This window comes from Macaca nemestrina, chromosome 10 (genome assembly GCF_043159975.1).
Source record: "Macaca nemestrina isolate mMacNem1 chromosome 10, mMacNem.hap1, whole genome shotgun sequence".
NCBI classification, from domain to species: Eukaryota; Metazoa; Chordata; class Mammalia; order Primates; family Cercopithecidae; genus Macaca; species Macaca nemestrina.
In genome coordinates this window covers 10,858,770-10,880,508 of record NC_092134.1, presented here as the reverse complement: position 1 = coordinate 10,880,508, position 21,739 = coordinate 10,858,770, and the positions used below count along the sequence as shown (strand labels likewise).

The 21,739-nt window shown below is 46.9% G+C and overlaps 2 protein-coding genes and 1 long non-coding RNA gene across 7 annotated transcripts; 1 reads left to right on the top strand and 2 right to left on the bottom strand.

Annotated features, from left to right (window-relative positions):
• Positions 1 to 50: 50 nt before the first annotated feature.
• LOC105494410 (diablo IAP-binding mitochondrial protein) lies at positions 51 to 19,121 on the bottom strand. 5 transcript variants are annotated; one of them, XM_011762801.2, is made up of 7 exons: positions 18,967 to 19,121; positions 17,466 to 17,598; positions 12,017 to 12,148; positions 10,528 to 10,638; positions 10,260 to 10,356; positions 9,815 to 9,889; positions 51 to 845 (listed from the first exon to the last, which is right to left on the bottom strand). In XM_011762801.2, exons 1-7 carry the CDS (start codon positions 19,014 to 19,016, stop codon positions 649 to 651), a joined length of 795 nt encoding a protein of 264 aa, XP_011761103.2. In that variant the 5' UTR covers positions 19,017 to 19,121; the 3' UTR covers positions 51 to 648. The 5 variants fall into 5 exon arrangements, with proteins under 5 accessions (XP_011761103.2, XP_024652561.2, XP_070927016.1 ...); XM_024796793.2 differs by having other exon boundaries at positions 10,528 to 10,572; XM_071070915.1 differs by lacking the exon at positions 17,466 to 17,598 and adding an exon at positions 17,599 to 17,702 and having other exon boundaries at positions 18,967 to 19,102.
• On the top strand, positions 19,081 to 21,605 carry LOC139356623 (uncharacterized). Its single transcript, XR_011608725.1, has 2 exons — positions 19,081 to 19,339; positions 19,760 to 21,605. It is a non-coding gene; the product is annotated as an uncharacterized lncRNA (long non-coding RNA).
• LOC139356621 (uncharacterized) lies at positions 19,452 to 19,766 on the bottom strand. Its single transcript, XM_071070916.1, has one exon. The coding sequence runs from the start codon at positions 19,621 to 19,623 to the stop codon at positions 19,489 to 19,491; it is 135 nt and encodes a 44-aa protein (XP_070927017.1). The 5' UTR covers positions 19,624 to 19,766; the 3' UTR covers positions 19,452 to 19,488.
• Positions 21,606 to 21,739: the final 134 nt, after the last annotated feature.

Genomic DNA, 21,739 nt, shown 5'->3' with positions numbered 1-21,739 from the left:
CTCCTTTGGATACAATAGAGAAACACAAAGGAAAGAAAGGAACAAGAGGCCTGCGTTAAGAGTCCTGTTGAGAGCACCAGGTAAACATTCTGCATCCCTTCCCTTAGTAAGTAGTCTTTTCACTCCTTGGCCTGAGCTGTCCTCACAGGGCAGTGAGGGCAGATCAGAGAACACATTACAAACACTTAAAAGCAAATCGTACAAACTGGACAGGTTCCCTGCCCCCCGCCAAAACTCGCATCCCAACAGAGGGAACAAGTACTAAATCATTTTTGACAATGTAAATAAGACTGAAAACAGGTTAAACAGCTGCTGAACTTAAGGGCACGACAAAAAGGATTCCTCTCTCTGACCCAGGTCAGCAAAATGCTTTGGGTGTGAGGTGAAAAAATGGGTGGGTAAGAGCAGCTGTACAGAGCGGGGTGAAATGTTAAACAAGGTACAGTGCCCAAGGGCTGAGAACCAGGTCCAGGTGCAAGCCTGAGACCACAGGAGGCACTCAGAGCTCACAAAGGCGTCTCGCCTGATTGGCCAGAGCAGGACCCGCCACCTCTTCTCGGTGTAGATACTCATGCCAACCCTGGGCAGGATGGCATCTGCCCGTGCTTTCCCCACTGAGTGGGGAGACAGGGCAGTGGACTCAGGCCCTCAATCCTCACGCAGGTAGGCCTCCTGCTCCAACTCAGCCCGGTCCTCCCCTTCCTCCTGTGTTTTCTGACGGAGCTCTTCTATCTGTGCTTCTGCCAGCTTGGTTTCTGCTTTCCGGGAGAGCTGGTGCACCTCGTCCACCTGCAGTTTCACCAGCTGAATGTGATTTCTGGCGGTTATAGAGGCCTGATCTGCGCCTGCCAAAAGATGGGACAATCGGGTTGAGTAGTTGTGCAGGGCAGAAGGCTCATGTGGACGTCGGCCTGGGGGTGCTGTGGCTGTCATATGAACCCCTCTTGGGGTCATTTTCCTTGACCTCCCTGTCTTCTCTCTCTGCAAAGGAACTTCCACCTCTATGTCCAGGTCTGGATTTAACCGACACTGTCAAAAACAGTATTTTTCTTCAGCTATCAGCGGCCAACACAATTATTAACTCTCACAATCATCTTTATAGCTACACAGCTTTTAGTACAGACTTAAATGAATTTTTTTAACTACACGTCATCCATTTCTTTTTGACAAAGAGATGACGAATAAAATTGTCAAAGATCCCTTTTGTCAACCTAATCTTTAAAGGTAAAGGAATGCATAGAAAAATATTGTTACTATAAATTTATATTTATAAATTTAAAAAAAACAGCATAAAAGGTATTAAACATGTTTTATAATTTTTTCACTTAAACATGTGTTTTGAAGGCCAGGCGCCGTGGCTCTAATCACAGCACTTTGGGAAGCCAAGGCAGGCGGATCCCCTGAGGGTCAGGAGTTCAAGACCAGCCTGGCCAACATGGCGAAACCCTGCCTCTACCAAACATACAAAAAAAAAAAATTAGCCAGGCATGGTGGTGCACGCCTGTAATCCCAGCTACTTGGGAGGCTGAGGCGGGAGAATCACTTGGACCCAGGAGGCGAAGACTGAAGCGAGTTAAGATCATGCCACTGCACTCCAGCCTGGGTGACAGAGACTCCATCTCAAAAAAAAGGTCAGGCGCAGGGGCTCATGCCTGTAATCGTAGCACTTTGGGATGCTGAGGCAAGTGGATTGCCTAAGCTCAGGAGTTCGAGACCAGCCTGGGTAACACGGTGAAACCCCGTTTCTACTAAAATACAAAAAAATTAGCTGGGTGTGGCGGAGTGCACCTGTAGTCCCAGCTACTTGGAAGGCGGAAGCAGGAGAACTGCTTGAACCTGGGAGGCAGAGGTTGCAGTGAGCTGAGATGGCCACTTCACTCCAGCCGAGGCGACAGAGTGAAACTCGTCTCCAAAAAAAAAAAAATGTGTGAGCTCTCATTTTACCTGCTGCTTGTTAGTGTATTTCATCATCTGAGTATACACATTTTATCAATTCATCTATAGAACATTTTGATCTTTTCTTACTGCATTACCAAGAGCCTTCAGTACAATGTTGACAGGTAGTGGAGAATGGCAGGCATCCTCCTCTTCTGAATTCGATGAAAACACTTCTGATAGTTCACACAATTAAGTACAACTACTTAACCTTTATTACATTAAGAAAAGTATCTCTTCATAATTGTACTTAGATTCGAATCATAAAGGCTACATTTTATTGAAGATGTTTTGGGCATATATTGAGATAATTAAGTGGTTTTTTCATTTAATCTATGGATGTATCATCTCAAGTAGTGAATTATGTATTTTTTTTTTGAGGAGTCGTCTCTCTAGTTTTTTACAGTGGTGAACTATCACTCTATTTTGAGGGTAAATGGCTACGTTTGATTTACGGCTACATTTTGAAGTGATACTGAACTATACCTTCTCGTTTTGGTGCTGCCCTAGCCCCAGTTTGGGATCGGGGCTATGCTGGCTTCATACAGTTGTAATATGAGGCTTGTCATTACTTTCTATGTTCAGGTACACTTACAGTAACATAGGTATTGTAGTTTTGGGAGATTTGATACAACTCTCTCACAAAACATCCTAGGCCCTGGTGTCCATTTCGGGGACATCAAAATCTTTGAATACCATTTCTACTTTTTTTTTTTTTTTTGAGACAGAGTCTCACTCCTGTCACCCAAGCTGGAGTGCAGTGGCGTGATCTCGGCTCAGTGCAAGCTCCACCTCCCGGTCCCGGGTTCACGCCATTCTCCTGCCTCAGCCTCCCAAGTAGCTGGAACTACAGGCGCCCACCACCACGCTTAATTTTTTTTTTGTATTTTTAGTAGAGATAGGGTTTTACCATGTTAGCCAGGATGGTCTGTCTCCTCACCTCATGATCCACCTGCCTCGGCCTCCCAAAATGCTGGGATTACAGACGTGAGCCACTGCACCTGGCCACCGTTTCTACTTTTATAGTTACTTATTTTTGGAGATGGAGTTTCGCTCTGTTGCCTAGTGTGGAGTGCAGTGGCACAATCTTGGCTCACTGCAACGTTGGCCTCCTGGGTTCAAGCGATTCTCCTGCCTCAACCTCCCAAGTAGCTGGGATTACAGGTGCATGCCATCATGCCCAGTTAGTTTTTATGTTTTTAGTAGAGACAGGGTTTCACCATGTTGGCCTGGTTGGTTTCGAACTCCTGGCCTCAAGTGATTACCCTGCCTCAGCCTTCCAAAGTGCTGGGATTACAGTTTTTTTTTTTTTTTGAGATAGGGCCTAACTCTTGCCCAGGCTGGGGTGCAGTGGCACAATCATGGCCCCCTGTAGCCCTGAACTCCTGGCTCTTAAGTGATCCTCCGACCTCAGCTTCCCAAGTAACTGGAACCACAGGTGTGTACCACCACACTCGGCTAGTTTTTTTCGACTTTTTGGTAGAGGTGGGGTCTTGCTATGTTGCCTAGGTTGGTCTTGAATTACTGGGCCCAAGTGATCCTCCTGCCTCAGCCTCCCAAGTACTGGGATTACAGTTGTGAGCCACTGTGCCCAACATAGTCTTATACAGATTCTTTGAGACTGACATAAAGATCATAATAATCTCATATTAAAAAAAAACCACTTCTGTTAACGATTATTTCTGATGTTACTTTACCACTCTCTCTAAAGTCATACTTACCAAATCTTTGCCTAATTTTTCAGTCTTTTCAAGAGAGCAGATTTTGCCTGATTGTTCCTATTTAACTACTTCTAATATGTTCCATTTTTCTCATTTTGCCTTTCTGATAACTGAGTTAAAGTTTAACTTGCTTATTTTCAGTATTGTTACAGTAAATATTACCTGTCATTCAGTCTTTGTATTTATGACATAGGTGTAAATCTCCCTTTAAGAGCTACTTTTGTCTACAGCCTCCCAGTTCTCCTATATACTGTGCTTGTCATCACTGTTCTGAATATTTTTATATTTCCATTTAAATTTTTTTAGCCTGTAGTTTTTAAGAAGCATGTTTTTAAACTTTGTAGACATAAGGAATTTCTTTTTTTTTTTTTTTGAGACGGAGTCTCACTCTGTCGCCCAGGCTGGAGTGCAGTGGCCAGATCTCAGCTCACTGCAAGCTCCGCCTCCTGGGTTTACGCCATTCTCCTGCCTCAGCCTCCCGAGTAGCTGGGACTACAGGTGCCCGCCACCTCGCCCGGCTGGTTTTTTGTATTTTTTAGTAGAGATGGGGTTTCACCGTGTTAGCCAGGATGGTCTCGATCTCCTGACCTCGAGATCCGCCCGTCTCAGCCTCCCAAAGTGCTGGGATTACAGGCTTGAGCTACCGCGCCCGGCCAGGAATTTCTTTATTAGTGGTAGATTGAAGGTTGGTGAATGATATATCAACTTTTTTTTTTTTTTTTGGAAATGGAGTCTTGCTTTGTTGCCCAGGCTATGGTGCAGTGGCACAATCTCAGCTCACTGCAACCTCTGCCTCCCGGGTTCATGCCATTCTCCTGCCTCAGACCCCCGAGTAGCTAGGACTACAGGTGCCTGCCACCATGCCTGGCTAAATTTTTGGATTTTTAGTAGAGATGGAGTTTCACTGTGTTAGCCAGGATGGTCTTGCTCTCCTGACCTCGTGATCCACCCGCCTCAGCCTCCCAAAGTGCTGGGATTACAGTCGTGAGCCACCATGCCCGGCCGATATATCAACTTTTTAAATGATTTTGTTGTCTTTTCCTTTTGTCACCTGGTACAAAATTTACTTTGTGTCTTAGAAGAATATGAAGATATAGAGGGGACAAAGTTTTATATTCAGTATATATACATTTATCACGTGTTTAAAAATCACTCTGCGAAACCAGCCTGGGAAACTTAGTGAAACTCTGTTTCTACTAAAAATAAAAAAATTAGCCAGGGCATGATGGTGTGCACCCGTAATCCCAGCTACTGGGAAGGCTAAGGTAGGGAGGATCACTTGAGTCCAGGAGGTTGAGACTAAAGCAAGCTATGATGTATGATCCACTGCTGCATTCCCGCATGGACCCTGTGTCTCTCACACACACAAATCTGATTTTCCTTTGTTTAGTTAAAAAAAAAAAAAATCACAGACGGGCACAGTGGCTCACACCTGTAATCCCAGCACTTTGGGAGGCTGAGGCAGGTGGACTGCCTTAGCTCAGGAGTTTGAGACTAGCCTGGGCAACACGGTGAAACCCCATCTCTACCAAAAAATAAAGATTAATCGGGTGCGGTGGTGACTGCCTGTGGTCCCAGCTACTCAGGAGGCTGAGACAGGATTGCTTGAGCCTGGGAGGCAGAAGTTACAGTGAGCCAAGATCAAGGCACTGCACTCCAACCTGGGTGACAGAGTGAGACCCTGTCTCCAAAATAAAAAATCAAAAATCATACTGAGCTGGATGCAGTGGCTCAGCTCACGCCTGTGATCCTAGTACTTTGGGAGGCCAAGGCGGGAGGATCACTTGAGCCCAAGAGTTCAAAATCAGCCTGGGCAACATAACAAGACCCCATCTCTTAAAAAAAAAAAAAAAAAGAAAATTAGTTGGGCTACTTGAGAGGCTGAAATGGGAAGATGGCTTGAGCCCAGGTCAAGGCTGCAGTAAGCTGTGATCATGTCATTACACTCCAGCCTGGGCAACAGAGCAAGACCCTGTCTCCAAAAAAAATTCTGTTCTAATCCTTAATAGCTTTAATTTTTTTGGTCTTCTTGACCTGCAAGCGTGCTCAGAAAATTAAGTATTACACACATCTCTGAGATCTCCTTGTAATTCTCAGTTTTTGCCTTATTAAAGTACATGTTTCATGATTGATGTCTTAAAGAATTGTTCTGTCCTACTGATTGCTTTTTATCTTGAATGCTTTCTTTGATTTAGCTAGATTTTTTGGAACACAATCTAAAAGTTTCATTTAATAAGTTTACTTTTATTGTAATCACTGATGTTTGAAATTATTCCTATAATTTTTTTTTTTTTAAATTAGAAATGGGGTTTCGCCATGTTGGCCTCGAACTCCTGACCTCAGCTGATCCACCTGCCTCGGTCTTCCAAAGTGCTGGGATTATAGGTGTGAACCACTGCGCCTGGCCCAGTTTTGTATTTTCTAATTAATGGGTTTTCTTTTTAAACCTTTCCTGCCTCAATTGAAGCTACCAAGTTTCCTGCCACTCCTACTAATTCTCTGCAGTGTTTAATAATGTCTAATGTCAATGTGCTTAGCATGTTTTCACTTTCCCAAATTTAAAAACTTGTTTTACACTCAGAACTTTTGGAAAAAAAATTTAGTAGCTCCTTTCAAAACTGATTTTTCCTTCTTCATAGTTCTTCCAGAAAGTGTATGCAGGTGGTACTTTGAGTCTATGTCTGAGTGTATATTTTATTCTCACTTTTTGATGGTAGTCGGCTATACATAAAATCCTAGGTTATTTATGTATCGTCACCTCTAGTGTTGCGGAGAAGATGCCTGATGTTTGATTCTACTTCCTTTGTAGGTAATCTATTTTTTCTTAGTAGCTTTTGGGATTTTGCTCTGAATCTTTTTGTTATGCTGTTACTTTATTATTTGCTTATTTATTTATTTGTTTTTTGAGACGGAGTCTTGCTGTGTTGCCCAGGCTGGAGTGCAGTGGTGTGATCTCAGGTCATTGCAAGCTCTGCCTCCCAGGTTCCCGCCATTCTCCTGCCTCAGCCTCCTGAGTAGCTGGGACTATAGGCGCCTGCCACCACACGTGGCTAATTTTTTTGTATTTTTAGTAGAGACGGCGTTTCACCGTGTTAGCCAGGATGGTCTCGATCTCCTGACCTTGTGATCTGCTCACCTCAGCCTCCCAAAGTGCTGGGATTACAGGTGTGAGCCACTGCGCCCAGCCATTTTTTTGTTTTTAAGACAGGGTCTTGCTTAGTCAACCAGGCTGGGGTGCACTGGCCTGATCATGGCTCACTGCAGCCTCAACCTCCAGGGCTCAAGTGATCCTCTCACCTCAGCCTCCCAAGAAGCTGGAACTACAGGTGCCCACCACCATGCCTGGCTAATTTTTTTGTAGAGACAGGGTTTCATCATGTTGTCAAGTCTGGTCTCGAACTCCTGAGCTCAAGTGATCCACCTGCTTAGGCATCCCAAAGTGCTGGGATTACAACAGTTATGAGCCACTGCACCTGGACCAGATTTTTTGTTAAAAAAGTGAAATCGTAAGGCCGTGCACAGTGTCTCATGTCTATAATCCTAGCAGTTTGAGAGGCCAAGGTGGGCGGATGGCAACATGGCGAAACCCTGTCTCTGCCAAAAACACATAATCCCAGCTACTTGGGAGACTGATGTGGTAGGATCGCTTGAGCCCAGAGGCTGAGGCTGTAGTAAGCAGTGAGTCATGATTGTACCACTATACTACACCCTGGTGACAAAGTAAGACCAGAAAAAAAAAAAAAAATTCTGTTTACAACTTGCTAGCCCTTTTATGAGTTCTAGGAAAATGTCTACTTTTTTCAGATAATGCTTATACATCCTATCCTTCTTTTCTCCTTCTAGATCTAAGCATATCCTCCTGTTCACTGCACCCAGGAATCCTCTGCCATCTTTGTGTGGCACGACTATAATGCTGCTTCCACACTTCTGTTGTTTCATTCTTTGTTCCAAATCTCTGATTCCTCAGGATCACTAATAATCCTTTTTCTGGGCCAAGCGTGGTGGCTCGTATCCCAGCACTTTGGGAGGCCGAGGAAGGCGAACCACCTGAGATCAGGAATTCGAGACCAGTCTGGCTAACATGGTGAAACCCCGTCTCTACTAAAAATACAAAAATTAGCCAGGTATGATGGCAGGCGCCTCCAATCCCAGCTACTCAGGAGGCAGAGGCAAGAGAATTGCTTGAACCAGGGAGGTGGAGGTTACACTGAGCTGAGTTCACACCATTGCACTCCAGCCTGGGGGACAGAGTGAGACTCTGTCTCCAAAAAAAAAAAAAAAACCTTAATAACTTCTAAAAGAATTACTTTTTATTTTTCAGTATGATGACACAACACTTACCTTAAAAAAAGCTTTATATCTTTTGAGATGGGGTCTCACTCTGTTGCCCAGGCTGGAGTGCAACGATCTCACCTCACTGCAATCTCTGCCTCCCAGGCTCAAGTGATCCTCCTGCCTCACCCTCCCAAGTAGCTGGGATTAGAGGTGTAAGCCAACACACCCAGCCCTTTCTGTCATTTTTAAGATTTGATGCTTGAGACCCTAGTCTGCTAATCTTGACATCAGAAAACAAGAGTAGGTTTTAATATAACAATTTCTTTTTTGAGAGACAGGGTCTAGCTCTTTTGCCTAGGATGGAGTGCACAGGCATGATCATAGCTCACGAACTCCTGGGTTCAAGCAATCCTCCCACCTGAGCCTCCCGAGTAGCTGGGACTATAGGCAAGCGCCAATACGCCCGGCTAATTTTTGTATTTTGGGTAGAGATGGGGTTTTGCTGTGTTGTCCTCGAACTCCTGGGCTCCAGCAATCTGCCTGCCTCGGCTTCCCAAAGACACGCGTGAACCCCTGGGCCCGACCCATACCAGTTTTTTTTTTTTTTTCTTGAGACAGAGTCTCGCTGTGTCACCAAGGCTTAAGGTGCAGTGGAGCCATCTCGGCTCACTGCAGCCTCCACCTCCTGGGTTCAAGCCATTCTCCTGCACAGGCGTGTGCCACTACACCTGGCTAATTTTTGTATTTTTAGTAGAGACAGGGTTTCACCATGTTGGCCAGGCCAGTCTCAAACTCTTGACCTAAAGTGATATACCCACCTCGGCCTCCCAAAGTGCTGGGATTACAGGCGTGAGCCACTGCAACCAGTTTCTTAATAACAGCTAGTACTGGGCTATAATTCTGGTGAGCCGGCTGGGTGTGGTGGCTCACGTCTATAATCCCAGCACTTTGAGAGGCTGAGGTGGGTATATCACTTTAGGTCAAGAGTTCGAGACTGGCCTGGCCAACATGGTGAAACCCTGTCTCTACTAAAAATACAAAAATTAGCCAGGTGTGGTGGTGCATGCTTGTAATTGGGAGGCTGAGGCAGGAGAATTGCTTCAATTGGAGAGGCAGAGGTTGCAGTGAGCTGAGAAAGTGCCACCACTGCAGCCTGGGCACCAAGAGTGAAACTGTCCAAAAAAAAATTTTTTTTGGTTGGACGCAGTGGCTCATGCCTGTAATCCCAGCACTTTGGGAGGCTGAGGCGGGTGGATCACCTGAAGTCAGGAATTCGAGACCAGCCTGGCCAACATGGCAAAACGCCTTCTCTATTAAAAATACAAAAACTAGTTGGGGCGTGGTGGTGGGTGCCTATAATCCCAGTTACTTGGGAGGCTGAGGCAGGAGAATCACTTGAACCCAGGAGGCGGAGGTTGCAGTAGGCCTAGATGGCGCCACTGCACTCCAACCTGGGTGATAGGAACAAAACTCAGTTTCAAAACCAAAAAAAATTTCTGTGAGCCTACCTAGTTTGGAACCACTCAGGTAGGATGTTCTATGATGGGCACCTTAGGGTACTAAGGTGCAGAGGACAAAGCACCAGCTGCTAGGGAGAAGCAAAGGCTTTGGAATTCGACATACTTGGCTTGGTGGCTCATGCCTATACTCCCAGCACTTTGGGAGGCCAAGGTGGGTAGACAGCTCGAGCCCAGGATTTCGAGATTAGCCTGTGCAACATGGTAAAACTCCATCTCTATTTTATAAAAAAAAAAAAAAAAGACCTACTCAGCTGAGTCCCAGCTTGGCTGCCTGCTCACCGTACCACATCATCTTAGCTGAATTATTTGGCCCATCTGCACTCTAGTTTCTTCACATATAAAAAGTGCCTACGAAATGCTTACCACAAAGCCTGACATAGACAAATAATTTGTCCTGGTTTTGCCACTGACTATGGTTCCATGTCTCATTTTCTCCATCTGTACAAAAAGGTTCACACAGATTAATCATCTCAAGTCTCATCCAATGGTGTAATTCTATGATTGTTAATAAACTGTATTACCAAAAACTCAAACTATTTGGAAGCAATCCAGTTTTCCAATGGTAATAGTTGTATCATTTTTCATTTTGAAGATATAACCTAGCTTCTATTGGTCTGGTCTGCAAGGGTATGCTCATTTTTTCTATTGTGTAAATAAAATGTTGGTTAATATATAGGAAATGGGGAAAATTTCTCAAAGTTAGAGCCACTTAGACCATCTAATATAAAGCCCTCATTTTAGAAAACCAGATGAAAACTCAAATGGCACCTCTAGTTAAAAAAAACACCAACACAAAACTTGAACCTACCAGTTTGATATGCAGCTTCTGCTGCCATCTCTGAAAGACCAACTGCAGTCATCCAAGTGGTTTCCAGCTTCAAGTATTCTTGGTGTTTTGAAGACATCTATATAAATCAAGCAAAGTGCTTCAGACGGTATGAGAGGTCTAGCCCATTTAAATGGACTTAAAGTAGATTTAGAGAACACTGATTATATTGATTAGACTTAATTCAATAATTTAGATACCACATGAGGTAGGTGCACTAACACAGACATGCCTAGAACTTTCTGCTTACCTCAGCTCTGGCTCCTATGATCACCTGCCACACTTCATCTTCCTCCTGTGAATTCATTTTCCCAAGTAAACTTGTATATTGTCGGTAAAGAGAAATTAAGGTATAAACAGCCTACAAATACAGAATGAACAAGTCTGAGTAAAATAACTGAGACATATCAGAAGGAATAGAGAGATTTCTACCTCAAGGAAACTAAGTTCCACCACAGCAAACTGGCTCTTCCATCCTGCTGCCTCAATTAAATTGCACTATTATTCTATGGAGTAAAGGTATCAGGACATTAGTATCTCCGTCTGTAAACTTCTGTGTTTTTAAAAGCTTGTCAGCATTCAGACACAGAAAATAATGCAAGGGAAAAATCTAAAGGTTGAGGAAAAAAAGCTGCTGGAAGATGTATGTAAAACAAATGCACAAATGAGACTTCAATACTTGATTAACCATATACTCTTTTAAAAAGTTTTATTGGCTGGGTGCGGTGGCTCACGCCTGTAATCCTAGCACTTTGGGAGGCCAAGGCAGGTGGATCACCTGAAGTCAGGAGTTCGAGACCAGCCTGGCCAACATGGCGAAACCCCATCTCTACTAAAAATACAAAAAATTAGCCGGACATGGTGGTGTATGCCTGTAATCCCAGCTACTCAGGAGGCTGAGGAAGGAGAACTGCTTGAACCCAGGAGGTGGAGGCTGCAGTGAGCTGAGATCATGCTACTGCACTCCAGCCTGCATGAGCAAGACTCCATCTCAAAAAAAAAATTATTTTTTACAAACAGGATGCTCTGTCACCCAGACTGAAGTGCAGTGGCATGTTCACAGTTCACTGTAACCTCAAACTCCTAGACTCAAGTGATCCTCCCACCTCAGCCTCTGGAGTAACTGGGACTACAGGCACACAACGCACTATGCCTGGCTAAGTTTAAAATTTTTTTTCTGGTAGAGATAGGGCTTGCTACATTGACTGGGCTGGTCTTGAGCTCCTGGCCCCAAGTGATCCTCCTGCCTTGGCCTCCCAAGCTGCTGCTGGGATTACAGATGTGAGCCACCACGCCTGGCCCATATACTCTCTTTTCTATTAGCTTAGATCAGTGGTTTTTAACTAATCCTCACAGAGAAACCTCTGTTGATGGACCATGGCCCTGTGCCCCTAACTGCACCACATGAGCTCTACTTCTGTTTTATATACTAGGCTGCCACATTTAAGACTTCTGAAAAAAAGGTTCCTGGAAAAAGTCTAAAAACTAGTGATTTAGATCAGGGCTCAGCAAACGTTTTTGTGAAGGGCCTGACAGTAAATATTTTAGGCTTTGTGGGCCTTACAGCCTCTGCTGAAACTACTCAAATCCTCAAAAACCGTTACTGACAATACAGAAACAAATAGGCCTGGCTATGTTTCAATCAAATACCAACATGGGCATCAGACACAGTTTGGCTGTGAGCCATTATTTGCTAAACCATGGTTTAGAAGATCAAGAGTTAACAAGAGTAGACATACCTTAGTATATTCAGTAATAGCTTCAATCAATGCATATGTGGTCTGAGAGAGAAAGGTAGAAGTGCTATCTGTTACCAAAGACACCGCCCTCCTCATCAATGCTTCACTACTAAGGGAATGAGGCTCCGATTTCTGAAAGACACAAACATTGTCACTCAACCTCTAAAGCTCAAACTGAGAACTTTTTCACAAATTGGCAAGTAAAAAACATAATTGTCATGCTGCTTAGTGTTTTAGGCTGAAACTGCACTATATTCCTTTGGGTTATATTTTTTAAGGCCTTATTTTGGCAATTTAAGACAATATAGAGAAATAATTCCGGAGTATGCTTTCTAACCAACTTTCATTCTCTGCTCCAAAAAGCAAATTATTTCTTTATATATAAAATAAAATGCAGTGGGGTGCGGTGGCTCACACCTGTAATACCAACACTTTGAGAGGCAGAAGCAGGCGGATCACTTGAGGTCAGGAGTTTGAGACCAGCCTGGCCAACATGGTGAAACCCTGACTTTACTAAAAAATACAAAAATTAGCCAGGTGGTAGTGGTATGCATCTGTAATCCCAGCTACTCAGGAGGCTGAGGCAGGAGAATCGCTTGAACCCAGGAGGCAGAGGTTGCAGTGAGTCAAGACTGCGCCACTGCACTCCAGCCTGGGCGACAGAGCAAGACTCTTGTCCAAACAAACAAACAAAAACAAAAACGGTGCCAGGCACGCTGGCTTACGCCTGTAATCCCAGCACTTTGGGAGGCTGAGGCAGGCGGATCACGAGGTCAGGAGATTGAGACCATCCTGGCCAGCATGGTGAAACCCTGTCTCTACTAAAAATACAAAAATTAGCTGGGCGTGGTGGCACACGCCTGTAGTCCCAGATACTTGGGAGGCTGAGGCAGGAGAATCACTTGAACCCAGGAGGCGGAGGTTGCAGTGAGCCGAGATTGCACCACTGCACTCCAGCCTGGTGACAGAGTGAGACTCCATCTCAAAAACAAACAAAACTAGTGATTATAACAAACTGATAAGATTACAATTCATTCATTAACAGTGTTCGATACTTGAGACACAAGTCTCAACAAGACATTCTCTGCCCTCAAACACAGGTGCAGGGGTAGAGAGAGGAGGATGACGGGCTAACAGAACTAGAAAAATGAACACAATCATGTATAATGGAAGCGGTGGGAGGAGTATGTATGAGCTACAGTAGGGGCATGCAGAAGGGAGCAATCAGTTTTATGCTGAGTGCTAATAGCTTAGAAAAGGCTTCACAAATTTGATGAGGATTAAGCTGAGTCTAAGAAAGGGGGCTGGGCACAGTGGCTCACGCCTGTAATCCCAATACTTTGGGAGGCCGAGGCGGGTGGATCACAAGGTCAAGAGATCGAGACCAGCCTGGCCAACATCGTGAAACCCCAACTCTACTAAAAATACAAAAAAAAAAAAAAAAATTAGCCGGGCATGGTGGTGGGCGCCTGTAGTCCCAGCTACTCAGGAGGCCGAGGTAGGAGAATCGCTTGAACCCGGGAGGCGGACATTGCAGTGAACTAAGATTGTGCCACTTCCCTCCAGCCTGGGCGACAGAGCGAGACTCTGTCTCAAAAAAAAAAAAGTGGATGGGGGAGGGCAATTCTGAGCAGAATGAAGCAGTACAGTGTTGATGGGGGGACCTCAGCTATTTTATTTTTTTGAGACAGAGTCTCTACTAAACAGACACAAATTAGCTGGGTGTGGTGGCGGGTACCTGTAATCCCAGCTACTCGGGAGACTGAGGCAGGAGAACTGCCTGAACCCAGGAGGTGGAGGTTGCAGTGAGCCGAGGTTGCTCCATTGCACTCCAGCCTGGGCAACAAGAGTGAAACTTGTCTCAAAAAAAAAAAAAAAAAAAAAAAAAAAAAAAATCACTCTACGTTGTGTCTTGTTTTTGCGACTCAGAGTGCAAACACTCAGAATCACTGCATGTTGAAAGAGGCAGTCAAAAACTATTTTTGATATGAACAAATCAAGAACTTATATTTCAATCAAATAATTAAGTATTCATTAGGCACCTTATATAGGACTACAAAAGGAAGACACCTCTGCTCACAAGAAGCTAATTTTGTCTCAATATTCTGAGTCTTCATAATGTGCTACATTTTATAATGTGTTTTCACTTGTTCCTCACAACAGTCCAGTTATTATCCTTTTGTACAAGCAATGACACAGAAGCTCAGAACAGGTCTATAACTTTTCCAAAAAGTCCCATCTAGACCTCAAACAAAATCTCACTTCAAAGTCTGTAACCTTCCCATTATGCTCTGATGACTCAGGAGAGTGTCAAAGGATTATCATCAAATATCAAAATATACAATATTAAGTGGCCGGAAAGGAGATAGTTGTTGGACAGGAATAAGGAAAGGCTTTAAACAGAGGTGAGATTTGGTACTAAAGACACCTAGAATCAGAATGGCCAGGCATCCTGGAGAATAGGTTAACGATGAGGAAAAGAATACTTGTGTTGCAGGGGATGTCCAGGGATCTAGCCTGGTTGGAGCAATGGCACAAGAGAGATGAGACCCACTAGGGTCCTGGGTGCAGGGAGACTTAAGTTTGATTTTAGTTCTGAACGCCTCATGGAAAGCCACTGTAGGTTTTTCATTTCTCATTCTGTTGCCCAGGATGGAGTACAGTGTTGTACTCCATCCAGTATTGATCCCAGCTCATTGCAGCCTTGAACTCCTGGGATCAAATGATCCTCCTGCCTCCCGGGTAGCTAGGACTGCAGACACACCACCACACCTAGCTAATTATTTTTTGTAAAGGGGTGGTCTCTCGCTGTTTCCCAGGCTGGTTTTGAACTCTTGGCCTACAGTGATCCTCCCACCTCAGCCTCCAAAAGTACTGGGATCACATGAGAGAGCCATTGTGTGTAGCTGACCACTGAGGGGTTTCAAAGAATGGAAGTGGCACTGCTGTACTAAATGACTAGAGGCCCCAGTCATGTGGCCCAGAACTGAGGTTAACTGGGCTTAGAAAGTAATATAATAACTGAGACAGGACAAACCTAAAAAAAAAACCAAAAACCTTTTGAATGAAAAATCAAAGGTTGTCCCAATTGTGGCCGAAAATGGCCTGGTATTCATGTGAGGGGTTTTAGGGCTATGGATTCATCAGCATGCAGAGATGACAACTGAAGTGAGGCACAGTAAGGTGAGGACTCATGAGTGAGCCACAGAAGATGCTGAAAATACTTGTGATACATGGAATTTATCTTCCTTTTGTGATGAACACACACGTAAGTGGCATGGATATTTTGCTGAAATGGAGCTTGCTGGTTTCCTCTCTAGCTCTTCCCCATAAAACAAATAAGCTATGATTTTTTTTAAGTGAAGTGCCACTTTTATATCAACTACCTGATAGCTCCACCTAGATGTTTCCTAGACATCTTAGATATTACATTTCCAAAAATTTTTTTTCCTTTCAAAACCCACTCCTCTTCATCCTACTAAATGGCATCGCCATTCATTCAGTTGCTAAGGCCTTTAAAAAATCTTGGAATCTAGACCAGTGGTCCCCAACCTTTATGGCACCAGGGACCGGCTCTGTGGAAGCCAATTTTTTCATGGACTGGGTGGGGCAACGATGGTTTCAGGATGAAACTTCCACCTCAGATCATCAGGCGTTAGTTAGATTCTTATAAGGAGCACACAACCTAGATCCCTTGCATGTGTAGTTCACAACAGGTTTCATGCTCCTATGAGAATCTCATGCCACTGCTGATCTGACCGGAGGCGGAGCTCAGGGGTAATGCTCGCCTGCCCACCACTCACCTCCTACTGTGCAGCCTGCTTCCTATCAGGCCACAGACCAGTACCAGCCCAGGGGTTGGGGGCCCCTAATCTAGAGAATACACCCCACAACCAATCCATCAGCAACTCCTGCTAACTACGTTCAGCTAAATTCTCCCCACCTCTTCTGCTTGCCTGGTCCAAGCCAGTATCATTTCATGCCTAGATAGAGCAACAGCCTATTAGTCTTCCTAGTTCCACACAGCAACCTTTTAAAACTTTTAAAACTTTTATGTCAGATCATAATACTTCTGTGTTAAAAATCCTCTGTGATGGCCAGGTGCGGTGGCTCAGGCCTGTAATTCCAGCACCTTGGGAGGCCGAGGCGTGTGGATCGTCTACGGTCAGGGGTTGGTGACCAGCCTGGCCAACATGGTGAAACCCCGTCTCTACTAAAAATACAAAAATTAGCCGGGTCTGGTGGCACACCCCTGTAATCCCAGCTACCCGGGAGGCTGAGGCATGAGAATCGCTTGAACCTGGGAGGCGGAGGTTGCAGTGAGCCAAGATTGTGCCATTGCACTCCAGCCTGGCAACAGAGCGAGACTCTGTCTTAAAAAAAAAAATTCCTCTGAGGCTTCTTTTTCAGAAAGCCCAAAGCCTTACAACAATGGCCCACAAAATACAAAGTACACAATCTGATTATCAGTTAACTCTCTGGCTTCATCTATTACTGTCTCCCCGATTGCACTCCAGCCACATTAGCCTCCCTGCTCCTCAGACATGCCAGGCATAGTTCTGCTTCTAGGTCTTTGTCCTGAGTTCCTTCTGCCTGGCAAGCTCCTCCCCGCACCAGACAGTATAATGGCTCTTTCAGAACATTCAGATCTCTACTGCACCTTATCAGAGTAGCCTGACCACCTTTATCTAAAACAAAACGACCCCCTCCCAGAATTGCCTATTTACTTACCTCATTTGTTTTGTTTTGTTTTTGAGAAAAGGTCTTGCCATGTTGCCCAGGCTGGGAGCAGTGGTGAGATCATAGCTCACTGCAGCCTCAAACTCCTGGGCTCAAGCGATCTTCCTGCCTCAGCCTCCTGAGTAGTTGCGACTACAGGTGTGAGCCGCCACACCTGGCTAATTTTTTTCTTTTTTGTAGAGACAGAGTCTCCCTATTTTGCCCAGGCTGGTCTCAAACTCCTGAGTTCAAGCCATCCTCCCACATCGGCCTCCTAAAGCCCTGGGCATCAGCCACTGTGCCTGGCCCTGTTTTCTTCCTACCATTTATCACTAGCTGATATTTTATATTTGTTTATTTTCTCTTTCATCTCCACAAAGCATTTTGTGAGAGCAAGAATTTTTTGTTCATGTTTACATTCTCAGTGTCTTGCACATAAAAGTTGCTCAATAAATTTCTGTGAATCAAAGACCACTTTGTTGATAGACTGTAACATTCTCTTATTTCTCTCTACTCGCTTTATACAATCTGATGTGCTGTTCCTACCAAATGAGACAATCAAAATGAGAATATTAATACATCTGCTCAACTGTGAAAAGATGCTGGTACTGTGGGGGAAGGGATGGGAGCACTGGGTAAAACTATGGTAGCTTGTCTAATGCTTCATTGCCCACTTGAGACTTCAAGACGACATGGTACACTAGGTAAGAATCACTGCACACGACAGTACCTGTGCAATAGGAACCGCACACAGGGTTACTCCAAAGCCAACCGTCACAGTTTTGTGCCATGGTCTTATCAATTCTGAGAAACACCGCTTCTTAAAGTTAGCCACAACAGGAACACACAAACACTGTCTGTACCTGGAAGTAGAAGTCAGATTTCATAAGGCACGACCGCCAATCTGTAACAGGCTCTTGGATTTACTTGCAGGGGCTGTAAACTCAAACTCGAGCCAAGCAGGAACCTAAATGAGGATGCAGGACAGCTGAGGGGTTTTGAAATTTTCAACATACAGCAAGTTTAAAATGTTGCCTCAGGTAGGGTGTGGTGGCTCACGCCTGTGATTCTAGCACTTGGAAGGCCAAGGGCAAGGCGGGAGGATCACTTGAGCCCTGAAGTTCACGACCAGCCTGGGCAACATGGCTGGCAACATGACCTGGTGTCTATTTAATAAGAAAAAAAAAAGAAGGCCGGGCGCGGTGGCTCACGCCTGTAATCCCAACACTCTGGGAGGCCGAGGCGGGTGGATCACTTGACGTCAGGAGTTCGAAACCAGCCTGGCCAACATGGTGAAACCCGGTCTCTACTTAAAACACAAAAATTAGCCCGGAGTGGTGGCACAGTCCTGTAATCCCAGCTACTCGGGAAGCTGAGGCAGGACAATCGCTTGAATCTGGGAGGCAGACGCTGCAGTGAGCCGAGAGCGCCCCACTGCACTCCAGCCTGGGCAACAGAGCGAGACTCAGTCTCAAACAAAACAAAACAAAATTAGCCGGGCGTGGTGGCAGGCGCCTGTAATCCCAGCTACTCGAGAGGCTGAGGGTGAGAATTGCTTGAACCCGGGAGATCTCGCCACTGCACTCCAGCCTGGGCGAGAGAGCCAGATCCTGTCTAAAATAAAATTGAAATAAAATAAAATAAAATAAAATAAAATAAAAAATGTTGCCTTAAAACATTTTAGAAACGGATGCCATAATAACCGCTCCTGCAGGCAGGATTTAGCTCTGGACCCCTGGCCTGGGTGTCAGGTGTGTGTGACGGTCCCGCTACAATCGCCCAAAAGCCTGCAGAGCTAGGAAGGGAGCCCCGCGCCGAGGTCCCCCGCGCCTGCTCCCCGGGCCCCTTGTGCCTTCGGGAAGACGTCCTCAGACGCTTCCCTCCCTTCCCAGGCTCCCCCATGCCGTGTCCCTCCTCCTCTCCACGTCTTCTCAGGGACTTCGAGGGGCTGACGCGAGCTGGTCGGGAGGCGGAGTCGCCCCAAGAAGGCAGCCTGTGGTCTAGGGGATTCGTTTCTAGAAAATGGACGAACTGAAAACGAAGCCGGCTTGACCCAAGGGGCGGAGGCGGGACTGTCGTCAGTCCTCCCGAGCGGGGCGAGACGCCGCTACCCAGCTGGGCCGACGAGGGACGTGCGCGTAAGAAAAGCGGGCGCCGCGGGCCGGGCCACAGCGCTGTCCGCGTCGGTCCCTCCCTCTGGTCCTGTCCCCTCTACGCGGCGGCAGCGGTACCTGAAGAGTGAGGTTACACTGCGCGACAGCCAACTCTTCAGAGCCGCCATCGTGCAGCGGACGGACGCCGGACGCACACGCCGGAAGTGACGCAGCTTCGTGAGCGCGGGGCCGGGCACGGCCTCCACCAGAGAGCGCCTCACCCCATGGCCACGCCCCCACCCAAGGAAGCAGTCGGGATTGGGCAGACAGGGGGAAAGGGGGCGAGGCTTAGGGCAACGGCTGTAACGGCCGCGCAAGGCAACCAACCGCCGAAACTTCCGCGTGGGGCGGGGCATACGCAGGGCCTGAGGGCGCGGAGCTGAGTCGGACACCGTGACGCTACGGGTGGGCGGGGACTCAACTCCGGCCAGGGCTTGAAGGGAATTCCCTGGTGAGTTGGGGAGGCGGGGCCGGGCGGGAGGCGGGGCCGGGCGGGAGGCGGGGCCGGGAGGGAGGCGGGGCCGGGAGGGAGGCGGGGCCGGGCGGGAGGCGGGGCCGGGCGGGAGGCGGGGCCGGGCGGGAGGTGCGGCGGCGGCGCTGTCACTTCAGCACCAGGAAGTAGGTGGTCCAGCCGGCCAGCAGCAGCGCCCCGATGAGCACCGTGTAGCTGAGGAGCACGAAGGCGAGCAGCTCCCGCAGCAGCTGCAGCACGTGGACGGTGGACGAGGCCGGCATCGCGCTGCGCGGGAGACCCGGGACGGTCGGCACCCTGCCGGGCTGGCGCCGTCCCAGAGGGGCGGACGGGAACACACGAGGCCCTCGAAACAGCAAACGAAGGCTAGGAAGCCCACAGTGCCGACCTCCCCAACAGCCTCCTGGACGCTCGCTTCTCGGTTACACTGGAGAATCCTTCTCAACCCAAACTGCCCTCGTTCTTTGGCTCTGATCCGGGCTGAGGAGTCAGAAGCCGGGCTCTTCCCCGCGCCCCGCAGCTGCATGAGTCTTCCTCCCGGCTCGCTCCTCCCACCACCACCTCCTGCATTTTTAATGCTGTGAGTGCCGCTAATGGGCTGGTGGAGTATAGCTTTCTTTTCCCGTCACTCAAGCTGCAGCCCCAGCTGCGGCCCTGGCTGGAAGGGGAAGAGGAGACCCATTTGGGCAGGAGGAAGGCACAGGCCCAAACCTGCCCTTCTGTGAGTCCCCTGGCCCCAAGGCTTGCCAGCAGCAGAGATGGAGGATCTTTGCTTTGTGGTCCGGCATGCTTGCCTTCTGGCCAGCTGGAACTGCAGGGTGCCAGGTGGTGGGTGGGCATCAGTCCGATCCTGGGCTCACCTCCCCCACAATGCTCTGTACATCTGCCCCAGCCCTGCTAACTTCCACAAGAGACGGCATCAGACAGTAAGAACCCCACACCAGCTCATCAGACAGTAGGAACCCTACAGCACCTCCAAAGCTGCTTTGCCCAGCCACTCCCGGCAGTGTCGGGCACTGGCTTCCTTCTCTCCCCACCTCACTTACTTGGCAAAGTTTCCACGACTCTTCCACCCTGAAGCTCCGCGGTTCCGTCTGCTCTGGTGCCCAAAGGTAGCTTGTGTGTATTGCGCGATCTCGGTAGAACTGAGATTTTCAAGCAGCGGCACTCAACTAGGTGTGGTCTAGAGACCAATTACAACCTCCGCGTGGTCCCCGAGCTCTTAGCGAGCTGCGCACAGGCGTTCCCAGCCCAGACGGAGCGCTGGCAACCCTGCACGCCCTCCGCCTGTGTCGCCACCACAGCCCACAGGGCTCAGATGTGGTTTCACAGACCCAGATGGGCTGAGCAGGCGGTACACTAGTGGGTATTTCAAGCCCCTTCTGGTTTTTTTCTGAATGTTGTAGGGGGTTATGGGGTTATAGTGCCAATAGTTTCGTTTCTAACAAACACATTGAGAGCAGTCCCATCTCCTCGTCTGGGCACCAGAAGAACCACTGGACAGTGTTCACTTGCGACCACCCAACTACTAAAGCAAAAGCTGTTGTTGTCTTAAAAAAAATGCAAGTGCAAACACGCACGTGTGTGAGAACCAGGCTTAAGTGACCGAGATCTCCTGAGTGCTTGATTCTGGTTTACAAAGAGTTTCGCAGCTTACAGACTCATTATACAGGTACCTTCCCAATGTGACACTTCCAATTTCACCTCCACAGAATGTGAGGCAAAAGGAGCCAGTAAGGATTTCTGCAAAGAACAGACACTTTCCCAGGTGCAACAACAAAGGAAACGAAAGCATAAACTATGCTGCTTCTGATTATTTTGCTTGTTGCAGTAGTTTTTAGTTCAAGACTGTTTTCTGACCTTTGAAAGAGCAGGCAGTGTGGACATCAACCCTTTTATCAACATCATCATCCAGAAGCAAATGGCTCCTTAATTTAATCAGGATCTCTTATTATCAAATTATTGCCTTGGCCACAGTGAGGCTGAAAACAGGAGCAGAACATTATCAAGCTGCTCAGGAAGCCAGTGAGTAGTAATTACTCCCCCAGAGAACTGGTCATCTTCCGTGTCCTACCTAGTGGAAACGGAGTATAGCTGAGATTTATACCCTCCTCCACACCAAAATAATGGATGAAACAGACAGGCTCTTAAAAATAGGCCTGATTCTGTTCCCTTTTAACTCTCACATCCTTCAAATGGATGTCTCCAGGCAGTTAAGTGTTCTAGCCTTTGCAGCGACTTGTTACCACCCGATTTTGGGTGTTTTACAGCAACGGAGTAACTTAAGCTAAGAAACACTATGTGGCTTGAAATTCACACTAATCCATTTAGAAATGAAAGAACCAGAAATTTTAAATAACTGCCTTTTTCTTCTGTTGT